At 37.6% G+C, this 26,014-nt stretch overlaps 3 protein-coding genes and 1 pseudogene across 5 annotated transcripts; all 4 read right to left on the reverse strand.

Annotated features, from left to right (window-relative positions):
* Window positions 1–111: 111 nt before the first annotated feature.
* Window positions 112–1,749, reverse strand: LOC149047053 (substance-P receptor-like). Its single transcript, XM_089205238.1, has one exon. It carries the CDS (start codon window positions 1,443–1,445, stop codon window positions 567–569), a length of 879 nt encoding a protein of 292 aa, XP_089061364.1. The 5' UTR covers window positions 1,446–1,749; the 3' UTR covers window positions 112–566.
* Window positions 1,750–3,802: 2,053 nt separating this feature from the next.
* On the reverse strand, window positions 3,803–11,993 carry LOC113673545 (substance-K receptor-like). Of its 3 annotated transcripts, XR_016186249.1 has the most exons (3): window positions 11,864–11,993; window positions 6,176–11,075; window positions 3,803–4,894 (listed from the first exon to the last, which is right to left on the reverse strand). XR_016186249.1 is itself a non-coding variant. In XM_027189950.2 (2 exons), the coding sequence occupies exons 1-2, from the start codon at window positions 6,204–6,206 to the stop codon at window positions 3,846–3,848; spliced, it is 1,080 nt and encodes a 359-aa protein (XP_027045751.2). In that variant the 5' UTR covers window positions 6,207–9,996; the 3' UTR covers window positions 3,803–3,845. The 3 variants fall into 3 exon arrangements, 2 of the variants coding, with proteins under 2 accessions (XP_027045751.2, XP_089061357.1); XM_027189950.2 differs by lacking the exon at window positions 11,864–11,993 and having other exon boundaries at window positions 6,176–9,996; XM_089205231.1 differs by lacking the exon at window positions 3,803–4,894 and having other exon boundaries at window positions 5,504–11,075.
* A 313-nt stretch (window positions 11,994–12,306) lies between these two features.
* On the reverse strand, window positions 12,307–14,543 carry LOC113673542 (kappa-type opioid receptor-like). The gene is made up of 2 exons (XM_027189948.2): window positions 14,342–14,543; window positions 12,307–14,014 (listed from the first exon to the last, which is right to left on the reverse strand). The coding sequence occupies exon 2, from the start codon at window positions 14,007–14,009 to the stop codon at window positions 13,041–13,043; it is 969 nt and encodes a 322-aa protein (XP_027045749.2). The 5' UTR covers window positions 14,010–14,014; window positions 14,342–14,543; the 3' UTR covers window positions 12,307–13,040.
* A 2,983-nt stretch (window positions 14,544–17,526) lies between these two features.
* LOC149047054 (uncharacterized) lies at window positions 17,527–18,279 on the reverse strand (annotated as a pseudogene).
* Between the last annotated feature and the right edge of the window lie 7,735 nt (window positions 18,280–26,014).

Here is a 26,014-nt window from a genome sequence, read left to right on the forward strand (position 1 = left end):
ATAGCGATTATGAAAAATGGAATGGATCAGCGTGGGGCCGGTTTAAAATTGAAAGGCCCGCTAGGTAAAGCTAGCAGCAACGAAAAAAAAAAAAAAAACGGAAAGAATAGCTCTTACTCACATTGCAGTATATTTTTGTTGTAGTTCTCTTGATCTCTAACGATGGTCCAAAAATAACATCTAGAGGACCGCTCTCTTCATACCGGTTGCTCTAGTGTGTCCCTCCTTCTATTCAAAACATTACTATCAAATGACTTGTCCTTAGAAAGTAAGCTAAACCAGCCGTACTTATAACTTAGGCTTGCACAACACTCTCATGGCGAGCACATGCACCTGGGATTGAATTTTGGTAAGATGCACGTTGTTTATTCTAGGCATCACAAGGTGTCCCTAGTTACTAACGTCACCAAATCACGCAATATTCTTAAGAACTGACATCATGTATGGCCAGTGCAATGAAAATTTCAAAACTCAATTCAGTATGGAGGCATTACATGATATTACCAGATTTCGTTGCTAGAAAGTAATTAGGTCAAAAACACTTTGCCCAAAAAAAGCTAAGAATGTTAGACATTGGTGCAGCACTTTGGCCTGCTAAAGCATTTTCCAACTAAAACCCTCAACTCCTTTCTTAAATTCGTGTTGAAACAGAAATAAACAAAAGGGTTAATTCCACTGTAAGCGTTTGACAGCCACACTACAAACTTCAGTGCAGGATATGGCAAAGTGATCCTATGCAAAGTGTCCAAACCAACAAAAAACTGAAAAGGAAACCAACACAACACAAACAGAACTACAACAATAATCATCATCTGGGTTACTTTCTTGGCTGTCTTGATAGCCTCTTTGTGTCTCTCATCCTGATTGGCTTCCTCACCGGGTGGATCACGTGACCACAGGCGTAAACACACAATGCCATAGAACACTGTCATGACCACAAGAGGCACAATAAAGTTTGACAGGAGCAGACACAGCGCTGTTACATTCCCCGCCGTAAATTTGATGTGCGAGTAATCAGTCACACAATAAACTTTGTTGCCGATGAACTCAAGGTTCACCATAGTTTGCATTCCAGCAGCTGAGCCCACTGCCCAGATCCACAAGGCTGCAATTACAAGTCTGAAATGTTTTGATATCGGGGAGGCCTGCAAAGGGTAAGTGACCCCGAAGTATCTGTCAACGGCGATAGCGGTTAAGGTCCACACGGAGCAAAACGGTGGAATATAGGTAACCCACACTCTGAACCTGCATGCTGTCAGACTTCCGGTACCACTAAACCACTGTTTCAGGAACAGGGTATCTCTGACCATGGCGGTCATGACAAACAGCGTCGTAAACAAGTCTGCGCAAGCTTGATTGAGTATGAGACGATTCGTGGCTGTTTTCATCAAGGGTCTTGTGCGAATGATGTGAATTAAAGCACAGTTACCAAAGAGTGACGTCATTATAAGAAGGATGTATGCAATATTCAAAAAGCCGAACTGCTCGGTCCACCGGAATATATCTATCAGGTCAGAGGAAGAGCTGTTACCTAATTGTGATGAGATAATAAAAAAAAAATTGGTTCACACAATCGAATCATTTGTGCCTTTTGTATGAAATTTGCCGAGAAAATTTAGCATACAGATAAGAAAAGAAAACAAAGAGTATCTTTAAAGTGACACACGCAGTGTACAAGTTCTCACACGCGTGTACATGTTCTCACACGCGTGTATATGCTCTCCACGGTTACTTATTTCATTTCGCTCATCGCATCTGTGGATCAATGTCAATATCTGTGTAACTACGCACCTAACCCTCCCCTAACCAAACATTAACTCCAACTTGTCATCAGTTGACTGTTGTAGGGTTAAGGGAGGGGTGGGTGCGCTCAGACACTTACATTGATCCACATTTGATGTTTTAGTCAAGTCACAATAGACAAAGGTTCACTATTGTTGAGTAACGGGTTAAAATGCGTTTGCTTTATTTCTATTGGCTATTGAATCAGATTGAAGCATGAAGTTCTTGAAAAGAATTTTACTTCAGTTGTGTATTTACTTCCTTTCCGTTAAAAGCTCGTGAATTTGACACTTATCTCATTACATACGCGAAGTCACAAAAGTTATCGCTGTCAAAGGAAATATTTTCCTCATAATTATTGGGAGAGAATTCCACAGCAAACAATTTCTGTTGGTAGAGTCTTAGCAGAGAGATTGACTTTATGTCTAAAAAGGCCCAAATTGTTACCCCGAAAGATGGAGTGATGCATTTCTTAAAATGGTGTTGAGACTGAGTTTTCAAAGAGAGGGTTTTATGTTCATGTTTATTTCCTGTGTGCAAGCTTTCTTACCCGCGACATTTAAGCTGTCCAAATGTGTCAATCAGTTCTAATCATTTGGATTTAATATGATTACTTCTGACCTTACGTCGTTTAGGAGTTACCTTGTTTTTTCAAAGTGAAGGTTATGTTAGTCGGTAGTTCCATATTTCTTAAATCTTATATGAATCCTTGTAACCTAAAAGAGAAAGCAAACACATAAATGAATGTCGAATATAAATTCGGAAATAACTTGAAAGTATCGAAGATCCAAGAGTTCCCAGAAACACTGGCACTTTATGAGCTGGAAGCAAATCAGTTTATCGTTGATTGTAGTGATTAAAAAATTTAGCACGACTAAGGTTCACAGAAAATATTCCGTGTACACCAGTCGCATACTCTAGGATATAAATTTCAGACGAGCTTAAGTCTAACCTGCATCATGGCAGGAAACTCTTACAGAGAAGTTCAACAAAATTTATTGTTGTTCTAGCCCTACTCGAACAAAGGTGTTCCAATTTTGATAACACTAGTGTTTATCATTACTCAAATTTTTGGGTTCGGTGGAAAGTATGGTGTGTGTGGAGAATACGGAGAGTGTGAAAAACGAGGAGTGTGGAAAATGAAGAAAACGAGGAGTGTGGAAAATATGGAGTGTAGAAATGCGGAGTGTGGGAAATGCGGAGTGTAGAAAACGCGGAGTGTAAAAATATAAAATAAATAAAATAGAGAAGAATTAAAATATAAAAGAAAAAGATATAAAATATATACATCTATAAAGCTTTTATGCATGATTAAGAGTGAAAATGCAATGATTGATCACTTTTCTAAAGAATATGAACTGCTTGTTACTATCGTTAATTGAGAGTAATTCTTCACTCGTTGAATTATTTTGTTTACGTATTTGTTACTGTTCTTTATAGCTGCAAAAAACAATGTACGATTTAGCCGTGAAAATGCAATGATGCATCGTTTTCTAAAGAAAATGGACTGCTTGTTACTATTAGTTAATTGACAATAATGTTTTTTTGTTTGCTAGTTTGTTACTGTTCTTACCAATGATTCAATGATGTAATAATTCAACAAAGGAAAAACACGATACAATCTTAAATTAAAGAACTTTCTATACTCTGCATTTTCCACAATCCTCATTTTCTTATTACTTGCATACCTTTAAATATTATTCTTTAATACAATCTTTATACATGTATATAATTTTATATCTTTTTCTTTTATATATTTCTGCACTCTGCACTCTCCACACTCCGCGTTTTCGACACTCCGCATTTCCGTGTTTTCCACCGAACCAAATTATTGGAAGGAAAATGTTCTGTCTATCAGTGACCGAGAAACGCGCTAATATTTCTGTCGCATTCTGCCATAAGTGTGGGTTTGAGGCTCGAATCCTTTGCTTAACACGGAGAAAGTATCTAGAAGAACTCTTGCTAAAAAAGGTTCTCTCAATCTAGCTATCCAGTTTTTGCTGTCTCGTCAAATCAAGGTCTCTCAACCTCTTAGGTTTCTGTAATTGTCATACGAGGGACACTTATGTTCCGGGGACACTTTTTCTTGTTTTGGATGGATGTTCCACTACATTGTGCATTTGCTCTAATTCTACACTTTGCGATCGAAAAGACAAAACATTTTGAATCTTGATTTGCCTGGAGCTTTTTCCAAATAAGTGGTGAAATCCATTTCGGAACGCTTGATTAAAAGTGAGATAAATGTAAGGATTAAAACCGCTGAAAGCAACGGTTAACCAAACGAGGCTCAACTCTGATTTATAATATCTTTTTCCATGACCAGTAAACTGCACCACTAAAGTCAAATAGTATGGAAACCAACACAAAACAAATAACGCCGCAACAACTACCATCATCTTGGTGACTTTCTTTGCGGTCTTTAAGGCCTCCGCTGATGCTTGACCGTGATTGGTTTGCTCGCCTGGGACCTCACGTGACCACAATTTGTAACATACAACGGTATATAAAACTGCCACTATGAACACAGGCAGAATACATAAAATAATAATAGCAGAAGCGTTGAATTCTTTCCACTCGTTGAATATATTATCAGGGTTTTCGTTGTAGTCGCAGTAAAATGAATCTTGGATGTTTTTCACGGTTCCCTTAACAAGCATATAAGACGAAGCAACAATGCACCATAGCCACAGCAACACTATGGTTTTCTTGAGGTGTTGAGATAGAGGCGACCGCCTGAACGGCTGGGTGACGGCAAAAAAACGATCTATAGCTATCGCCACAAGAATCAAAACTGAAAAATTGCGTGGAACAAAAAGGCACGTGAGAAATAACTTGCACGTGACTTGGCCTGAAATTCCCTCAAACCATAATTTGCGTAAGGAAATATCTTGTATCACCGCTATATAGATTACCCTTGAAAACGTTGCCAGTAAATCCGAGCATGATTGATTCAAAATCAAGAAGTTAGTGGTGCTCTTCATAGATTTGCTTCTTCTGATGATTAATATTAGAACTGAGTTGCCGAATATTGACACCAGAAATACGATGATGTACGCTGAATACATCAGCCAGGCAAGCTGGATACGCTCTCCATCAATGTTTGTCACATTCCCTACGTGAAGTTAAACAAAAACAAAGAAGAGAAAAAAATCAAGACGTATGATATCAAAAGATTTATTATCTTCTTGTCGCTATCCAAAAAAGAGTCGAATCTCAAACCTTCGGATTACTTGCTGTGATGTTTTACTATCAGACTTCAGAGACTCAAATCCTGTTAACATGGAAGTGGAGGACCCCAGGTAGGTGAAGTAACCTGCTGAGCTGGAGTAATCCGCCTTTTCTTACAATCTTTTGTTCTATCTTGATCAAGTTTGCGTGATAGGTGGGGTAACCCGCCTAGGGAGGTTGCCCGGTCTACCGGGTATAGAAACCCTGTCTGACGGGGTCGTAGTTTGTTATGTAAACGTTTTAAAGAGGGGTTCACCACCTAGCCGGCTGTAGAAAATCTCTTTCTTTTTTTAAATTTCAAACTACAATCATTGTCCCTTCCTCCCCCCCTTTGTATTTTTTTTGTATTCACGCACGGCGCGCGTGATTTCACAAATTAGCCAATCACGTCAAGGAACCCTAACCTGGACATTGGAAAACTGACCTGGACATTTTTCGCGTACTTTTCTTGTTTTGTTTTAACGGAGTTAGGTTAGTTGTCTTTTAGCTTTTATTCGCGCAAATTTGCTACTCCTTTGTTTGGAATTTTGAGAAGTGTCGGAGTTTTTATTTTAGCTAAATGTTGTGGTTTATTTGACAAGTTTAATAAATATTTCCCCCAGAGTTTGGACTCTAGCCTCTTTTTCGTAAATTAATCCTTTTTTACAACGGGCTTGCGTTCGTGTTGTATTTTTAAAACGCGTCAAGAAACTCTAGAAACCTCAACTCGAGATCCCGGGGTTGTAAGATTGAAAATAAAAGCTGCCACAGCTAGGCGGGTTACCTCACTACTTGGGTTCCCCCACCTCCAGGTAAACAAGTCCTTTATAGCTGGGGAATCGGTACAACGCAAGCCTCCAAACGTTTTGATTGTTTGCTTTTTCATTATCATACTTTGAACTTCTTCAAATTTATAAGTATATTCAATTTCAACCCTTAAACGTTCATCCTTGGTAAAGAAAAATAAAAACCCTAATGTTAACCAAAGCAATGCTCGTCGGTAAGATTACACTCCTCAAAGCTCGGTTACTTTACTAAGGCTGCACAATCTTGGTTACATAATATTTCCATCACGTAACTCAGCTCTTACGTAACATCAAACACGTGACCTAATCCACCTACTCAGTTCTTTACTGCGGCTTTACAATAAAAATTCAAAATAACAAGGAACTGTCAAACTTCTTACATTTTGTTTCGTTTTCTTCACGAGACGCCATTGATATCCACAATTTCCAGACCGTCACTGTTTTCCTGTAAAATAACCTCACACTGTATGAAAAAAATGTATGTATATTCACACTTGTATTACGTAATTAAATTTTTGCACTTAACCTTGAGCATGGTATGTTGTTGGTATTCAAACGAATTCAAGCAATTTCATTCCATGTGACTGATTCTGAGAGTTGTGTAAAAATTCAAGTTTTTCAAAGCTTTTAGCACAACGTTTTCTATAAAAATTTCCTTCATTTACATCAATGAGGTCAGAAAAATGATTCCGAGCTGCATATAGTGGCATTAAAAAGAACATTACTTCACCTTGGCCATACGAGGCAGGGGAATACCAAAAAACGTGAAAACAAGCCTATTACCAGTACACTACATAGAAATTACTCGTAAGAAGTAATGTCTACCTCTTTTCTCGAAGATTCAACACCCTCTCCAAACGCAAGTTACACTGTTCGCAATTTATCCATTTTGGATGATTACTTCAGCATTAAATTTTTATGGATATATTCTCGTGCAGCCAATAGATCGGTCTAGTTTCAGAGAGTCAATAATACCACTTGTGCTTTTAACTAATTATCATTAGGAGTTGTCAATAGAAAGTAATGTTTGTTATTTTAATGTGAAATATGTTATTTCCCGTTCTTTGTCAGCTGAATGAAAAGCATCCCGCGTGGACCAAATGAAAAAGTCAAGGGGATTCACAAAATAGGAAATTAAATTTGTTTGCCTAACTTATTTTCTCACGGTCTCGTGATCTTAGTAGTAGTTGGCCTCGATGTGCATAAACTTTTGTATCCGGGTTGCATAATATTTATGTGCACAGGTCTGTATTGGCACTGAAATGGCAATGTCTTTTTAACTCTTTGGCGTATGTTTTGTTTTATTGTTTTGTTTTTATTATATTTTGTTTTATTAACATTACTAATCAAACTTTAGATTTATTGCTTTGGGCTATTTTTTTTTATTGCGTGTTACGTAATCCTTAGGCCACAATCTAAATGTGAAACTACGAGGATTCGAGATTGAAGTTGTTCGGCTTCATTTATGGAAGAGTTTTAATCAACTTAACTTTTTCATAAATGTAATTCTTTCTTTTCTTTCTCTTTTATCTTTTCGCTGGAGTAATAATTTTATGCTATCGTATTAAGCAAGCGAAATTTACCTTGGAGTTTTACATAACAAAGCAATCGGTTTATTATCAGTGTTTTCTTACCGTGATGAAAATATGCATGTTGAAATCACAATTGTTTTGGTAAATATATAAAATTATTCATATCCATTTGGTACATTTCTCCTGTCTGACATATAAGCATGCACGCATCCTTTGTTTATTATGTACCATGAATTAATATTTTTCTTTTCTCTGAGAAAGCTGGCAATGTTTCCCAAGCTTTTAGTTTGAACCTGCCTTAACACAAGAATATGTCAAAAGTCCCATTCTATCCGACCACAGATAAACGACTTCCTTCATTACATAAAATACAGGGGTATTTGCATATCTTTAATTATATGCTCTGTCGTTGTTAGCTTCACAAGGCTGTTGAAGGCAAAGTGAATACGAAACCTCAATAATAAAGAGTAGTGTTAATTCACTGATTGGAAAAGTGCGGATTCGAAATTTATTACTAGACTTTTGACCAATTTTATTTTGATTATGAATCTGGTAATCCGAATAGAGACGTTTCCAGTTCTGATTCGCGTCAGGGAAGAGGGTGGGTAATGAGGAAAGATCACGCAGAATTTTTGCCAATTATTATGATTTGTAAATAGCATATATATTATGACAAAGATTTGAGACTACTCTGAAATATTGATATCATGAAAACATGTTTGAAGAGAAATGGTACGTGATGTTGTTTCTGGAGTAGGTATCTTCGAAATCAAGTAGAAACAGGGCATACGTCGGTGCAAAGTAGGAATGGAATTAGCAAATTGGCGAAGATTATTTCCAGCCTACCTGAAAACAATCATTCTGAACCAGAAAATTTGAAAGGCTGGAGACCATAGACTTCTCTTCAGTATGTCTTGAGCGAGCTTAAGGATAGGCAACCGCAGTGAGTTTAACAATTCTACGACCTTAACTAGATTTGCTGCAGTTATATACTTTGGGATCGTATGGGAAGGAATCGATTAATTTTAACCCTCGTAAACAGTTTCCAAACAGACCTTTAGAAGCAGCATATTGAACCAAGAAGCACGCTCGCGCAATTGAACTTGATTAAACAAATTTACTAGCTATGTTATAACTTGTGTTATTTTTTAATTAGAAACAAGCAAATAACCGAATACTGTTTATCTTATCAAAGGGTGTTTTCATTGACACACGCATAGCTTTCACATGCCAGAACTGAGTTTAAGCCTTGGAGAGAAGTCGTCATTCGAGCACAGATAGCTTTTTTTGACGAATAGAGCCTTGGAATCTAGGAGGATATAGCCAATAAAAACCTTAACACATAGCTTATTGTTATATATATTTTCTCTACTGTAATGAAAAGATAAATATGTCACGAATAAAAGATGACAATCATTAATTTTTCATTGTTTTTCGTCGTATTTAGCATATGCTACAAATAAGCTTTTTTGTCTTGCAAGAAGCTAACAATATTTTCCAATCTTTAGATGTAATACTCGTTTACACAAGATAACATCAGGAAGAGGGCTCATGTCTAATTACAAATGACCAGCCCTTTTCATTAAGTCGCAAAGTAAGCTTTGCCTTTTCTTAATCTCCTTTACTGGCGTCGCTTCACTCTCCGATGGGAGTAGATTTACAGTATGTTACTCAACAGGGTTTTATGGGGGCAGAAATTTTATAAATAATTGATTTCTGGCCAATTCCTTTGTGTTCTTAAGAAAATGACTCTCTAAACTAAACTTACTCCTCTCCTATGTTTAATTTTTCGTTCAGAGGATAAAGGAGGTATACTTTATATATGTATATAGGCACATTTGATCTGGCGCCTGAGACATCTGCCAACGTTTTCATGTCAAGTATAACTGATCAAAGCTCACGAAATAGAATTAAATATTTTACACATTATTAGAACAGTATTTTTTTCAGGCTGTTGTGGTAGATTTATCGCAATTTAGACACTTCCTACTACTTTGCAGAAGAATTGGAGGACTCTCAATGAAAAGAACAACCTGATCTCATATTCATGAGTAGCCACTGACAGCAGTTGTGATGAAAAAGATTTGAGATTATTATGGTTACTTCCCATTAAGCCAGCAAGAATATAGGACAGCGACCGAGGTCATCCACTCCTGGCTTGGTGATAGTGCCTTAACTGTTGTTTCAGGCTTTCACCTCTCCTTCTACTATGCGACACCTGGTGTTCTTGGGTCTGCCTCTCTTACCCCTCCCTTAAACCAATCTGATTAGAAATAATTCTGCAAATACATTTTATGCGGATAAAGGATCATCGCAGAACTCTGGGGACATCCTTTAAGCTTTTCATGGACTCCATGGACAATAACATTGATTCAAAAACTCCACGGAACTCTAAGAACATTCTTCGATAATATTTTGGCGCCGGTAGTTTTAGGTGTAAAAGATACTGGACTTTCGTTTGTGCGTATTCAGATGTTGAAAATTTACCTGCTGTACAATTTTGCAGCCAACCGGCACAGAATATGTCCATCCTATCTCACATATTATTCCGAACAGAAACAGATTAACAGATTTTAGGTGTAAAAGACACTGGACTTTCGTTTGTAAAAATTTACCTGCTCTACAATTTTGTAGCCAACAGGCAGAGAAAATATTCATCCTATCTCACATATTATTCCGAACAGAAACAGATTATAAACTTCTTTTCAGGATGTAATTACCTAGTTCGAAATAGCTATACCTACGAATAGGCAGTCGCTGAAAGTTCCACAATTCCGCAGATTTTTTTTTCATATTTGCCGTAGGTCTACGCTTTGGGATCGAAAGGATAGAACGCGATGAATTTTAGCCCTTTTAAAGCAATTTTCAAGCAGACCCTTAAAAGCACACCGAAAGTTTTGAATAAAAGTAAAATAGATAAAAGGATTTAAGCAGCTGAAAAGAACAATTAAATTGCTACATAGTCGAAAAACGCTTTCTGGTAACTGCACTTTCCAGAAATGCATTGTGATCACCATTTCTGTAGAAACCCAGCAGATAAAATACAAAAGGACAATACCAATCATCATCAGCGTGATTCTTTTTGCTGTCCTCCTGGCTTCGGCTTGTCTTTGGTTACGACTGTTTCCTTCTCCTGGAACCTTACGTAGCCACAGTTCGTAACTCACGATTGCGTACAGGACAGCAATCAGAAAAAGACAAAGAACAGTATTAAACAGACAGAAAGCCATCGATATCCACCAAAATTTTAAATTGTAATAATAACGTCCTCCATTTTTTGTCGAAAATCCATGTACAATGATGTCTAACAAAGAAGCTGAACACCAAATCCATACTCCAATAATGAATTTTTTCAAATGACGTGACAGAGGTGATAATTGCAGGGGGCGAGTTACTGCATAGAAGCGCTCAACAGCAATCATGACTAAGAGCCAAACTGAAAACACCGGTGGAAGAAGCAGCAAAAAATGATAAAACTTGCAAGTAATGGTTCCCGCGAGGCCGCCAAACCAGAGATATCCAAGTGTATAATTAATAGGAAGTGAAATATCTATCAGCCTTGCTACTGATATCAAGAGGTCGGCCACTGCTTGGTATAGAATCAGACAGTTAATAGTGGTCTTCAGAGAGTTATCTGTTCGTATGATGTGGATGAGGACGGAATTGCCGAATATTGAACCAAGAAAAGTAATAGTAAACGGCAGCATGAAGTCAATATTGGGTACCTCAATGACGCTTGCTGCATTCTCTATAAGAGAAATATGAAAATAATATTATTTATTTTTTCTACTTGCGCATCATTTTAATGAAATGCGTGCGTGGAACGTAACAAATATACCAAGGTGTTACATTGTGAAATAGGGCAAAATACGGACAGAAACGATCTGCGCGATCTTTGCCTTCTGTTCCTCTTTTTATGACATCATGTTTTTTTAGAAACGAACTACGAAGCCCATAGGAATCTCTTTTGGTCGTCAAGCACACTTGAATGGTTTCTTTGTGTTGTTTTCTTCTTTCACACACGCCTTTTGCAATCGGCACTACGCTTAGATGAGACCGAATAAAAATTCAAAAACTAGAGGCCAGAAACCTAGAAAATTAAGCAATAGCATAGTAATAAATCACCTATCGATGGTTTAACATATATAATACGAGCGGAGCGGACATCCTGGTCATTGCTCGTATTTTTCCTCGCCCACGGGGCTCTGAAAACAGACCCCGTGAATGCTACGTAACTCGCAAAATATCCGCGCGTTTTATATGTTCGAACCATCGAGTAAGGCGTATTTCTTGAATGGTTTAAAAGAATGAAGATGGTTACTGAATTTTATAGAAGTTAGCATGTACACAAAATTTTCTTACTTCTAGAAAGTATGACTTCCCTTTTAGCCGCACACACCATGCGTAATCAACAAGACATAATAAAACCCAAAATCTAAGAGTTTTGAAGAATAATATTTTTGAGAATAGGAAAAGAAGTGAATCAGAGTAAAACACTATGAAAAAAGATTTTGTGGTAACAGATCTTATCAGTACCTGTGTAACGAAGGGTAGAGTTCATTTCGCGGGTCTGTCCTCACGCTATGTAGACTATCAAACATCAAAGATCGTATCGGCCTTAAAAAAATATTTTTTACTCAGTGAGTTTCTTGAGGCAATACCTGGCTCGGTTTTTTCACGAAGTGCTTTCCTTACAGAACGATCTGCGATTAAAAGGACTTCCTTTTTCCGGTATAACCTCATAACAATTGATTATAGTTGAGTGGTTTAAAGTGAAGGTTGATGGGAAAGTTAGTTTATTTATATATAGAAGTCAAACACTACGGTCTATATTGAATTTGATTACCGCAAATTTGATTAATAATGCATAAAATGACTGCAAGAATTTCATCTTAAACATTTCTCCTTCTACTGTGATTACAATCTCATTAAACTGACTTAAAGCTTTCAAGCGTATGCCCAGATATTTACCTCAAACATTCTCTACAGCGAAACCTCTTAGGAGATTACAGCGATTATAATATAGTAGTAAAGCAAAGACGAAAAATTCCTTTCGTGTATATCATTTAATTATTTTCATGTTTTTTGTGATAATGACATATATTTGATTTTATTTCTTCATTTTATTAATAATTTATTTGGGATTAAAATTCATATAGGGAATTTCTAATTTGAAACTCCCATCGTACAAATATAAATTAAAAATTGCAGTTCTTATTTCCGTAGTGTGTGGCACTCTTCAAAATAAACATAACTTTGTAATCATAAAATTTTGACTGCTCTTCATGCTCTCTTTTACTTGAAAAGCAACTGAACTTTCATGGTCACATAAAACAATACATATTTTGTTAACTTTTTTTTTCATTTCTGATTAGACCGAACTTTGTGTTTTTAATTTTTGCTCCTATTCAGGGGGGAAGATTTGAGAACCGTTTCAAAGCTTTTATTTCGTTCACGAAATAAAATTACTTGATGCTTCCTTTGTGTACCACATCTCTTAAAGTAATTTCCATCGGCCCGTGGGTGCGTCCCTATTTGATTGCTTAAAACCAGCTGGCAAAGAGTGTTTACTGTGTATGAAAAAGATTTCATACAAGTGCAACGCCAACAAACCAATTTATAATGCTGGACTTACTTTGAATTAAAGCTGTCTATTCAAATGTTAACTCTAGGGTCAGCAATAACAGTCACTTCATAAAATTCTTTAGCCTTTTCATATTTGCTGCAACTCAGTGCTTCGAGATCGAAAGGGAATAACACGATGAATTTCAATTTTCCGAGAACATCGAACAAACAGAGCCCTAAAAGCCTTTCGAAAGCTCTGATTAAATGTGAAATAAATGTAAGGATTTAAACTGCTGAAAAGAAGAGTCAAGTTACTAATGTCTACCGAAATAGTAGATATGGGAGTGATTTTCAAGATCTGCAAAACAAGTACGATTTCTGAGGGACCCCATGAGATCATGAATAATACTATAATCACAATCATCATCAAGGTAACTTTTCTGGCTGTCTTTATTGCTTCGGCTTGTCTTTGATTTTGACTGTTCCCTTCTCCTGGAACCTTCCGTGAGCAAAGTTTATAACACACAATCGCATAAAAAGCTGATATGATAATAAGAGAAAAAAAAATGTTTGTTGCACAAAAAACAAGTGTTGTCCCCGAAAATGTAACACCACAATAATAACGTTCCTCATCATTTGTCACTTTTCCATGCACAATGATGTCTGTAAAAGAAGCTAAAGACCAAATTCCAATCACAGATATCGTTTTTTTCAAATGATGAGACAAAGGAGAACATTGCAAAGGACGAGTTACTGCAAATAAACGTTCCACTGCAATCAGTGTCAAAAGCCATATTGAAAACACCGGTGTAGCAAATTGGAGCAGAAAATAGGACTTGCAAGTAATGAGACCAAGTATTCCTCCAAACCAATAATACCCCAAGACAAATTCTTTACGTAGTGCCAAATGTAGTAATCTTATTACTGTAATTAAAATGTCAGCCACTGCCTGGCATAAAACAAGATGATTGGTGGTTGTCTTCAGAAGGTTCTCTGTTCGAATGAGGTGGATGAGAACAGAATTGCCAAAAAAGGAACAGAGAACAACGAGAGCAATCAGGACTTTGAGAAACAACTTGTCCTCCACACTACCGTCATCTTCATCGAGGCTTGTCATATTTCCTATGACAGAAGAATTGAATTTTATTTTTTCCAAAAAAAGCTAAATGTGGTTGCATTGTACAAGCTTGTGGATGTTCGGTGAATATTAACTATAGACATTCTTAGCAATAAATAGTCTTCAATTATCGAAGCACACAATGTCATACTGGTCCAACAATTTGCGATCCCCCTTCAAACGCTAACAGCTTTTTCCATGTAATTAAGAAAATTCCGTTCCATCGTATCAAACACTACAGATGTAAGCTGTGTATGTCAAAGGTAGTATATAACCTATATAAGGTCACAAAGTGACTCTTTAAAGCTCTTCCTACGAGCAAGTCTTATTACCTCTAGAACGAAGCCAATTACTTGTGTTCAACAAATTTCAGCTTTCGAGGACTGCTGTTTGGTGGAAATGTGGTGAAATACTTGTCATCAGAGTATCTTTCCCTGCGAAAAACAATTTGGTGCCAGAGAAAAATTGATTCCAAAACTTCGAAATATTTCTGTTGTTCGCTTTTTCGACGATTTTTCTCAATCCCCAGAAGTGTTTTCCTTTTAATGGATTATTGTTTTGTCTGTTCTGTTTTGTTGTTGTTGTTAACATCAATAAAAGAGTGGTATTGTACACATTAAGGGTAAATGGAAAATTTAATTGAAAACTGGAAATTACATAAAAAGGGTTTATTACAACTCTTCCTTGTCATAAATTCAATGAAGTCTCCTACTAGAATAAATAAAAGTATTAATGTCAATCATGAATAATTTACCATGAAATATAAAACCAAAAAGTAATTAAAATGAAATTGATTTTATCAATTGCCTCGCAGAAATGAAATGAACGCCTTTGAATGTATGCAGCTGTGAGTACTAAGATCATTCATATGTTTTTTTTTTATGGAAAAAAATGCTACTTCATGACCATATTTCTTTACTAGGTAACAACACAATATGTGATATAATTATTTTCGTGAAGGAAAAATTCTAAATTGTATTGGAAAATCTTCAGCTATTGATTTCTGTAGATGTAATGTAATGTAATGATAAATATTTATTCATATAGCAATTACTACTTTTTTCATTGGGGATTTTTTTCGGGTAAAAACTTATCTCAAAAGGGACCAATTATATCAACTAGAAAATCCCAACTCTTTTCCCGGTTAAAGTAATTAATATACGGGATATGCTCAGCGTGGCCTCTTTTATTTTCTGCTCCTATTTGCTATACGGTTGCTTTCAGTTTGGCTTTTGATAAAAATATTTCTCAACGTTTTAATTGATGAAAAAATAAAACTAATAAGAATGCAGTGGTATGCTGCTGGTTTTACTTTTTGCAGTCATTTCCATAAACTTCTTTTGCCTTCTAGAATCGACCTTGTCTTCACCTTGAACTTTTTTTTTTTTTTTTAACAGCTTTATTGACCATTACACATGTTACATACAGAAAATTAAACAGCCAAAAAAAAAAAAGAAATATATGTGCAAAGTGATTAAAAGTGATAAGGTCAAAAGGGAAGATGCGAACAGGACGTGAGGACCCATGCGAGGCACCTCCCATGGTACAAATAATAATTAAAACACGATCAACCAAAAGACGCCAAATTTAATGCTAACTTTTTGATAGCATACGATTCCGTGATCAATATCATCATTATGGGGATAAGGGAAATACACCTAAAAGACTGTGAGATATTCTGATAATGGAGAAGTGGAATATCAAGATGGAATAGTAAAACTCTTTATTTCATAGGTACTAAGATTTACCCACAAAAATCGTAGTGAATAAAATTCGTACTGATTCTAAATGTAGCCAATCAGGAGTACGAACGACAAAATTTCACCGTGAAAAAATTATCGTTCGTCCAATCAGCAACGCGAACGACGAAATTTCACTAATGATGAATGAACGTACTGAAGAGAACGTCATGCGAGAGCCGTTGCACAAAACCCGCGCGCTTTGAAAAATGGCCGAGGGAAGGTTCGCTTCTGTTTACTCAGTTGAAGAATTCATTTTAGAACACGAAAACAAAAATACCGCTAAAAAAACTGAAAGAGATGTAAGATTGCTTGAAAGATTTTTGAAAACGAAGGACGAAGACAGGAAAATTGAAGATATTCCAGCGGCTGAGTTGAATAAATTCATTAGCGAATTTATTATCTCCTAGAACTACTTTTTACGCTTTTCATCGCCCCATTTGTGCTATTTGTCTACCAAAGACAACACGAAAAAATCTCAGCACCTATGAAATAAACACATTACAGCATGGAAAATGCTTTGTACGATTTTCATTCACTCGTTGACACGTATCAGAAAACTCACTCGTTCGCTGCGCTCGCTCGTTGGTTTTCTGATACTACACAACTCGTGAATAAAAATCGTACGCGCGCATTTTCCATGAAGTAATCTCTATATCCCCCACCCTTCGAGGCCCACCCTCACTAAGTGGGTCTCGTGTCTTGTAAGGATTTGTAGAGAATGCGTACATACTGTCCGACCGGAAATAGTAGAGGAAAATAGTAGCAACAAAGCTAGTTTTCACAAAGGTTTCTTTGGTTTATTAATTTAAATGAAATATAGAGAGTTGTGAGTCAAAGTTACGTGTATTCACTGTATAATATTTCAATATCAATATTTTTTTACTATGATATCACAGTCAGCCCAAAACCTAATAAGTTTCAGAAAAAAAATACCAAGCCAGTATTCAGATTTCATTGAGGATACGCATTTTCTCTCATCTTAATTTTTAAACGTAACCTTACTTTTAATATACAGTCCACGATACATGTCGCACAGCATTTTAGCAATTTCTGAAAATACAGGACTTTTTCCTGTAGGCGATCAGTTGGTTTGCGATCGGTTAAAATTGTTTTTAGAGGCAAGAAATACGAATAATTTTGGAATGTAATCTCATTTTCTAGCTGTGCCTTCCGTTGTATGTAGTTTAGAGCAACACATAAAATGTAGGAAAATATTTGACAAAAAGGAAGACTGACATTTTTGCTTGTTGATAATAATTTTTAACGTAATTCTTAATGATATGAATCGTTAACGTCTGAACGATGGCGTGTATTTCCCATGTTTCATTTGTTTTTGACCAATCAGATGGTTCCCTTCGAATTCAGTAGTTGCCATCACTCTTGAGGCAGTGTGACGTTGTTCACTTTGACTTGACATCGTAAAACATGTGATCATAAAATATTTAAGAGTAACGAAACCGTCCTTTGTTCGGCGAAAGACTTTTGCTCGTATTATGCTTTTCACACTGAGCTACTCACAGCAACACTACATGAACAATCACACTTGTCTATAATATTTGCTCAAATTCGAATCTTTGTGAACGAAGGTGAAGAAAATTGCAATTTTTCCATTTTCTTTGTGCATTTGCTTAAGATATTTTTAAATTCATGCCGTAACTGTTGGTTAAAAGTGAAATAGATATTAGCATACTGCCACTGTAAAGAATCGTCTGCCAAGCCAGAAATAAACATCGGTTATAACTCGTTTTGATATAACCCCAAACATGCATGCAAGGCTAATCTAAAAACATACGGAAGCCGCCAACACAGTAGGAATAAAACAACAGCCACAATCATTATACGGGTAACTTTTCGTGATGTTTGAAGAACTTGTGCTTGTGCTTGATTATGATTGGCTCCTTCCTCTGGTACCTCACGTGACCAAAGTTTGCGGCATACAATAGTGTAAAGCAACAATACTATCACCAAAGGTAAGGCAAAGCTTATTGTGGCCATGACGTGCTAAAACGTTATCCATGTGTCTAAGAAATTGCAATTATAGCATCCCTCGACTTGAGTAACTAATTTGTTTACAATTACATGTGTTGAAGAAGCCGCAGATTTGATTTTATTTCATCTATAGATATCGGAGATATTTCTAATGGCCGACTTGCAGCATAAAAGCGATTAATGGCTATTATGATAAAAGCGAACTGAAAAGAAGGGTGGCATACTTATGCTCACAAAAGCAAGCTGCAAGTGGCCTGACCCAACCCTCGCCCAAACCATAGGTTTCCTAATTCAAAACTGTGGGAAATTAGAAATAACAAGGAATTTCCAACCAGCAGGTCAGCGCATGCCTGATTCAAAATTAAATAGTTGGATGCAGTTTTCATGGAGGTGTCTGTTCTTATATGAATAATTACCGAATTGACATAAAGGGACGAAAGGAGCACAGTACTGTAAGCGATTTGCATCAGTCACACGATGAGGTAATCAGTCTCCCCTAAAATTTTTTGTCGTGTTGTCTTGGGAAAGAGAAAAAAACAACAGTCATCTCTGAATCATTAACTAATCTTGAAATCGATGATATGGCCTTCATGTAGATTCTTGTGTGCAATGCAAAATATCTCCAGAGATTACGACTCATTTCTATCCGACGTAAGTACCAATTCAAATTCCTTTGAACTATAGCACAGGCTTGTGAAAACTAAGCAAACGGATCAGAAGAATTTGAGTTCGATTACCTTTGGTACGTGAATGTAGACCGTAGCGGTGATAGGTAAGACAGAGATCGAAGTTTATACCAGAACTGTAAGGCAATAATGTCCAATTTCCATTTGTAGTACTTTTGTTTCCTTCCACAACTGGCTGTTTGTTTTATGATCTGTGATAAAACAAATGTTTGGTAGAAATTAAACATAAGACATAATTAGAGTAACGTCTTCTACAATCATAACATATGTTTCTATGTCTTTCAGACTGTTGTCAGTGCTATTTAAAATCTAGTCCCCCATTAGTTACATTTTACTCACGTTCGTCCCCAAGGGATTCCTTGAACTAGCTGCGTGGTCAATTTAACTTATTAAATATCATGGCATTCTTTTGTATAATTTCAGACTCGGCGTGTTCAGAATTTGGTCAATTTTCCTAAAGAAACATCTACGTATTGCTACTCAATCCTAGAAACGTCCAATTCACTTTCTTGCGTTTACTGAATCAGATTACAAACCACTGGAGTGCTCTGATCTGATACACCCATTATTTCAAATCCATATCTCCTTTCTCTTTCCAGAATGACTAAGACATAATTTGCCAAATTCTATCTGATACAGATGGCACAAAAAGCAATCACTGGTCATGAATCGCTTCTGATTATTCAGTAGAGCGAATTGTTCGTTCGCAAATTAGACGGTGAACTCAAACGTCAGTAAATTTCACAAAATTTTTCAGTTTTACGAAACTGTTACATACATGTTTGGAAACTTCTTCGGGGTGGGGTAAGCTGTATAAATGAAAGAAGCAAAGATTTTCATGCCCCCACAGCGGAAATATAAGTAAGGTAAATTATGGTGTTTCAGACAGTTACAAACAGCAAATATGCCATCTCATTGTGCTCAATTTTTTTTCCAGTTACTCGATAACGCGTGGAGAAAAATGGTGAAAAACTCTCTTGCTCACAACTGATTAAAATATTTCCTTATTACAAGCAAGGGACCAAAAGCAAACAGTAAGAAGTTATACTTTTGGCATGTGCCGCAAGTGTCGCTTCGTTGTAACATCTTGCCATCCAAATTGAGGTGCTCGAAGACATGTTAAAACGGTTACCAAAACAACTCTTGTTTATGTGATTTTAGTGGAATTGAAAAAATGTTATTTGTCTTCTTTCAATATGTGCTCCCCCACATTTGCTACCTTTTCTTCGTTGTAAAATCAGCCTCTCAGCGAGTGCCCTTAGTTTGCCCCGAGGAAGTCTGGATGCGATTAAGAAATCGGCTATTGTTTTTTGGGTAAAGACAAAATAACCAGACAATGGAACTACAACTGTCAAGTCCTTGCTACCCTTGGGTCTATCATGTAATGTTTCGACATTATGATTTCCCAATCACTCCATCTCTTGCTCTGAGATCACGCGAATAATTTTAGACCAATTTACAATCTGCATTACAAATTACACATGTTTGAAAAATGCTGGTTACGTGTAGAATAACACTCACGATTCTACTACAATCATTAACAAGACCTTTCATTAACCCCCCTTCAATGTTGGCCAAAAGTCCATGGAATCATGATACAACATTGTTTTTCTCGGGGGGGAAAGGGGCGATTACGTTAACTTAACAAGGGCAAAAGAGATAAAATTGAAGTAATAGGGGGTTGAAAAGATCAGCGTGTAAACAGTGTTGTTGCAAATTGAAGATACAGGACTATAGAAAAATTAATGCTTTAATTGCTAGTTTGTTTCTTACTAATAACAAGATGAAATCACTGAATCATGAACCAAAGATAAAGCTGAGTTGGCGCATTAACTTTCCATCACTGCTGCTAGAAAATACTTCCTCTTACCAACTTGGTACATATGCGTGTGTGTGTGCGCGCGTGTGTGTGCGTGTGCGTGTGTGTGTGTGCGTGCGTGCGTGTGTGGGTGGGTGTGTATGGGACAATTAGAGCAAAACTTTCAACAGCACCAAAACATCGCATTACTTTACCTTAACTTAAGAAAAAAGATAACTTGAAAATGCTCACTTTTTTAATCGAGCTCTACAGGAACGCTCGAGTTAAAAAATTCAAGCCGTCTTTTCTATCTTTTGGTCGCCAAATCTGCACCATGGTCCCAGGCGTTCCTGGCGGAGATGCTAGAAACTGAGGATAAGAATTGCTAGCCTCCCTCAATAGGTTTGTATCTGTCCCTGATATCACACTATTTTCTTCTGCTCAAATATCTGGAGGGGGGGGGGAGGGGAGTGGTAAATAATAATTGATAACGTTTACATGATAGGTGTGGTAGCCTGTCCTGGCTGGTGGCTCGGTTTGTCGGGTAGGGTAACCCAATCAGTCAGGGTCGCAATGTGCCGCCAGGGTCGCGTTCATGTTACATTTACAAGCGCGCCAACAACCTCACCCCGGTATCCTGGGGTTGTAAAAATTGTTCGTAAACGCAAGCTATTTTTCGAGCACGGCTAGGCCTACCTGGAGTACCCCACCTTCACGCAAACAAGCCCTTAGAAGGAAGACGATATGACTCCTTGAACGGCGTGACGCGCCAGACAGCTGGTAACTGCGTGACTTTGATCTTCACTCTCAGGTTTTGGCATGAGAGAAATTCTTGCCACGCATTTGTGGCCTGAAGGAGAAAGAAAGCCGGGAAATGTTGGTGTACTTCTCCCTAATTGGAATGTAAGGTACCATAATGATTCGATTTTGCGCCCTCTTTCAATAGGCACCCCCTCTCTAAGAGAGCCCTCTTCGAATCAGTTTTGCAAATAAGCGCCCCGGTTCTATTAAGCGCCCGTTTTGAGTAAGCACCCTTACTCCAATAAGCGCCCCTTTTCTGTTTCAGTAATAGCACTGCTAGAGTGCTTGTACACTGAGATCAACCGTGGTCCATCTTCCTTTAATTGCTCACGTGAAGCTTCACGACAAATAAGTGGTCTTCGTCTCAGTCTCTCAACTATTATGTCGCTGTTAGTGCTCAGTTTCTTAGAACGAAAGATCCTGTCTTAAAATTTTGCAACAATTGCTCGGCAAGTCGTTCTAGCAAGGAAGGGCCCACGGACCATAAGTGAGTTTTCCAGTTAAAGCTTTGTTTCACATTCTGCTGATTCTCAAAAAAGAGATAAGCACCTTGTCCCCTTGAGGAGAGCGCCCTGTTTCAAATAAGCGCCCTCCCTTCAACTAGCAAAAGTAAAGAAGCGCCCGTGGCGCTAAATCGAATCATTACAGTTGTACAAAAGCTAACTCTCATGATAAATTGTTGAATGGAGAAGGATGCTGAACTTTTTTTCATGCAATAGGGTGCTCATCACTCAAAGAGAAGCCAGCTCTCACTGACGATGCAGTAACAGCGTCGAAATTCGTGAAAAGTATGCCAGGAATCTGGTATTAGGACCCTACTCGGACCTCTAGCGGGCTAAGCCGCTCACACAACAGTGTGAATAAGACCTTGCTCACAGGCCAAGGTTCGAAACGAGCGTCTCTCAAAAACCGTCGACACTCATTGGTAAAGTTCTGTACTTACAAATTGTTGATGTAACCACCGGCGCTCTTCTTGGTCCAGGTCAGAACGATGAGATCTGTATCAGAGGACCAACAATTATGAAAGGTTGTATTTGATTATGAGCGAACCATAGTACGCTCCAGAAAGCTAAGTATTCAAGGCCAGGTTACCCATGACTTCCGATGCCACACCTGTTTTCTGTAGCGTGAACCACCTAGGAGTTGCGCATATCACCAACTTTCTCTACATGCGCCTGAAAATTGTCACACTGAATTGAAATGGTGGAATACATGATAAAATGAAAAGCCGCGGGCTTATTCACTCAGGTTTCCATCTCAGCATGATGATCAGCATAAAACTTTCAAAACAGTCAGTGCTTTGACGGGGGTTGGGGGAGGGGAAGGGGGGGGCGGAGGGAAAAATATCTTTTGCACAACAAAGTTTTATTCTTAAAATCGCCGAAAACTAGCCGCAAACTGTTTTATTTTGATCTCAAAAGCGAATTCATTACTTGCGCATACGTTATTTTGCTCTGTACACTCTTTTTGGAAAGCACACCAGTCAGTTTCACGAAGTGCGTCGCTCGTCGACAAATGACTAAGTTTAACGATTCAATGACGAAACCTGACGAGAGTTTAGCAATCGTGAACGACTACTCCCGAAAACCGAACGAAAATTGGTTCTTTTCTGTCTCGGCAAAAGCGGTAAAATTTCTCTTAGAAGAAAATCGCTCTACGCGTGTCCTCGCTATTTGTCCCCAAGTGGGTGCCTTCCCCCGGCCAAACGTTAGGCTAATGTCGAAGTAAATCTGTGTAAATCTTAATCTCTATCCCGGCAAAAGCGGTATAATTTCCTTTAGTGGAAAATCGTTCTTTGCGGCGCGTCTTCGCTTTTTGTCTTCAAGCGTCTGTGTGAAATGACAATTTCTCCCCGGTTACCTGAATAATCCTGAAGCTACAAGGGTGATACAAGACCTTATGACGAAAATGGGCATTTCTTCGTGGACGGGTTGAAAGAACTTATCAAGTACAACGCATTTCAGATAAGTTTTTAATCCTATTCCATCTTGTGAACTTTTCGCCATCTTGCAACCTCGCTTTAGGTCTAAGACCCTAAAGTGGAGAGGACTTTGGGTCTGATGACGAATGTAAAACGCGAGGGTCTATGGAGTGGAGGAACCAAAATATACTTTTCATTTTTTCGCGTGAAGTTTTAAATGAGGAACGCCTGAGTATGAGTAGAATTTTGGTTCGTATAAATCGCGGAGAGCCGCTCGTTTTCAGCTAAAACAAAACAGAAAATTTAGATTTTAAATATAATTACATTGTTCACTTGATCGTCAAACTAAAATATCTCTCGATAAAAATTGTACGATGAACAGTGACGTCGTCAAATAACTATCTTTGTCTCCTTCACACCGGCAATTATATGAGAAACATTCTCTCTCCATATCGAAGCAGACTTATTTGAATAGGGAATGCAACAGACTTGGTACGTCGACTTTGCAGGGGACCTTTTCTTTGATGAGAATTTCAGACCAAGACTCGTTAGAACTTTCATCATTCAGCGTTCCATCCGTAATTTCCATACATTTCCCCGTATTTCCATGGGCATACTCGAAAGGTGATTCGCCTATGGCCCACCACGGTATTACTAACTTTGAGGCCATATCTGACATGGAACCCAGACCTTTTTCCTGGCCAAAGCTGGCAAAAAACATCCTCACTGTCTCTTTATTTCAAAATTATTCTTCATCCTGTCAGCGTCTTCTTACGAAATTACTTTTTTTTTTACTAACGGCCTCCGGCCAAAAGTTATTTCGTAAAAAGACGCTTCAAACGGCCCATGGACGCTTTAAAATATCACAGATGCGTCGATTAACGTTCTATTTAACTTCATTGAGATATTCAGACCGATGTGTAATTTAGACAGGCCAAAGTTAGTCATAAAATTCATCGAGAGAAAAACTTTATTCTTTAACCCTCAAGATCAAATTAGAAATTCTCCCTTATAGCCTCTTAAATGATTTGAGAGAACTTGACATTCTATCAATTGAACGCTTTGTCTGAAAAGCTTGGCTTTTTTCTGTATCTGTTTATTGAATAGTATAAACGCATTGATATTGTATTGCATGAGAAATTACAAGTTAATTTTCAAGAATTGAAGTGAATATATCTGATAAATATAAAAAAAAAGCATTTTTCATGTTATTCGCGTCCGTTGCAGCACTAAAGAGGACAAGCCTGCAGGCTGACAGATCGTTAATCGCATCAAGCGTTGCATAAAGAGACGCAGTAAAACGAGATTCTTCTCCTCTTGGCCACGCAGTATGTAAACATAGGCATGCAACGCATGCAAGCGTTTTGTGGGTTAGGATGGGCCACCAAATATTTGACGTTTGCATTTTTGTACAAGAAAAAAGTAATCACGTTTCAAAAGATTCCAACGAAAACATCGTTTAATGGAGAGCGAAAAAAGGCCCTTTCAATTCATTCGAAACAAACTCAGGCACAGGTCTTTTGCGGTTTATTTTCTTGGTTGTCTAAATAATTGTAAGCAAAAATAAACTGCATTGGTACAACACTCACTGTTGTCTCCTTCAGAACCATTGTTTGGTCTCGTCACGCAACACGCTCTCTCTCCTCCCATTGCGTGACGAGAGCGAACAAAGGCTACGAGGGAGGATACGCTTGCATGCGAGACCTCATTATTAGCATTTGGTCACGAGCGCTTTTCGCTCGCGCGAACGTATTAGGTTTTCAGGAACATGAGCCAGCGAGAAGTCTGTCCGGGCTTTGGTACTGATAATTAATGCTACATTCCCTGCAAACCTCTCCCCGACTTGTCTTACAATATATACTCAATCTTGGCCCCTCAGGGGTGGGCTGAGATTCACCACACGCCTGTAACCTTAAAATAGACACATGCTGCTGATTCTAATTCTAAATTTGGCTGCTTCACTGTACAAAGCAATAAAGCGTTCAGAGTTAGAGTCGAGGTAAGTACGATATTTAATTGTTAATGTGCTAATGTGTTAATGCGACCTCTCATCAATTTTCCAATTCATATTTCATCGCCTTTATAATCAGAGCTGCTGTTACATAGACCATTATAATATTGATTAATATTCTTACACAACATGAATTGCCATAGAAGGACGTCGTTTTTAATAAACTCCATCTTTTGTCCAAATTTTTTTTTGTATCCCTTGGATAAAGAATATCTGACGCATTAACATCGGTACTTCTGCCGTGTTGAGTCAAATTCGTTTCATTCATACCTTTCTGTCAGTTGTTAACAATCAAACCGCTTGTGTGAATTTAATCAAATAGACATACCGAATCTGTGCCCTAAACGTCATGAGAAGTTTACAAATGCTAACATGATTTACACATTACGTTTTACGCGGGGAGTCAGTTATCTTCGACAAAACAAGTTTTGAGATTCAGAAAGATGGTAACCGTTTTTAGTGTTCCCAATGTAAACAATGGGTGAAATAAGGCCATTCGAAATTGAAATTTTTTTCATGAATATGTTCATCAAATGAGCAGAAATTCTTCTTCTCATAAAATCTCCGTTGGGCCCGGCTCTTCTAATGTTATTTCCTTGGCCGTCCTAAGTAGCTTAACTTTTTTCAATGTCAGTTGTAACGCAGAGTATATACAAATCACACAATATTGCTAAATTTCAAATGAATTCAAGGCGGGAAAATCTAGTCTGGTTGATAATTTAACCTTGTGCGCTTAATTTATGGAGAGGATGATGAGCGATTGATTTTCAGGTTCCTGAACGGTTTTTTTTTTGTTCTGTACAAATCGAGCTCAACTTTATACTTGGTAACCGTTCTATATTCTATTCTATAATTCTATAGTTCTATTTTATCTTTACAATAGCTTTTCGCATTTATCTTTGTTTTGCAGGAGAAGTCGTATTTCGGTTTCTTGCCTTTGGTTTCATCAGTCATACGACTAGAATATCAATAAGACAAGCTTCTTGTGTAAAAGGTAAGTGATGAAAAAAAAATTTAAAAACAATCTTTCCCGCCTTACAAAACTGAAATGTTTTGC

The sequence above is a fragment of the Pocillopora damicornis genome, chromosome 4 (genome assembly GCF_964200805.1).
Source record: "Pocillopora damicornis chromosome 4, jaPocDami1.2, whole genome shotgun sequence".
Taxonomy (NCBI): domain Eukaryota; kingdom Metazoa; phylum Cnidaria; class Anthozoa; order Scleractinia; family Pocilloporidae; genus Pocillopora; species Pocillopora damicornis.

Bases quoted from the DNA above. Each gene is read 5' to 3' on its own strand.
- LOC149047053 (XM_089205238.1), bottom strand. From the start codon at position 1,445: ATGACGTCACTCTTTGGTAACTGTGCTTTAATTCACATCATTCGCACA.
- LOC113673545 (XM_027189950.2), bottom strand. From the start codon at position 6,206: ATGGCGTCTCGTGAAGAAAACGAAACAAAAT. The intron at 4,895-6,175 runs GTAAGAAGTTTG...AACTTCACGTAG, and splicing joins TGAAGAAAACGAAACAAAAT to GGAATGTGACAAACATTGAT.
- LOC113673542 (XM_027189948.2), bottom strand. From the start codon at position 14,009: ATGACAAGCCTCGATGAAGATGACGGTAGTGTGGAGGACAAGTTGTTT.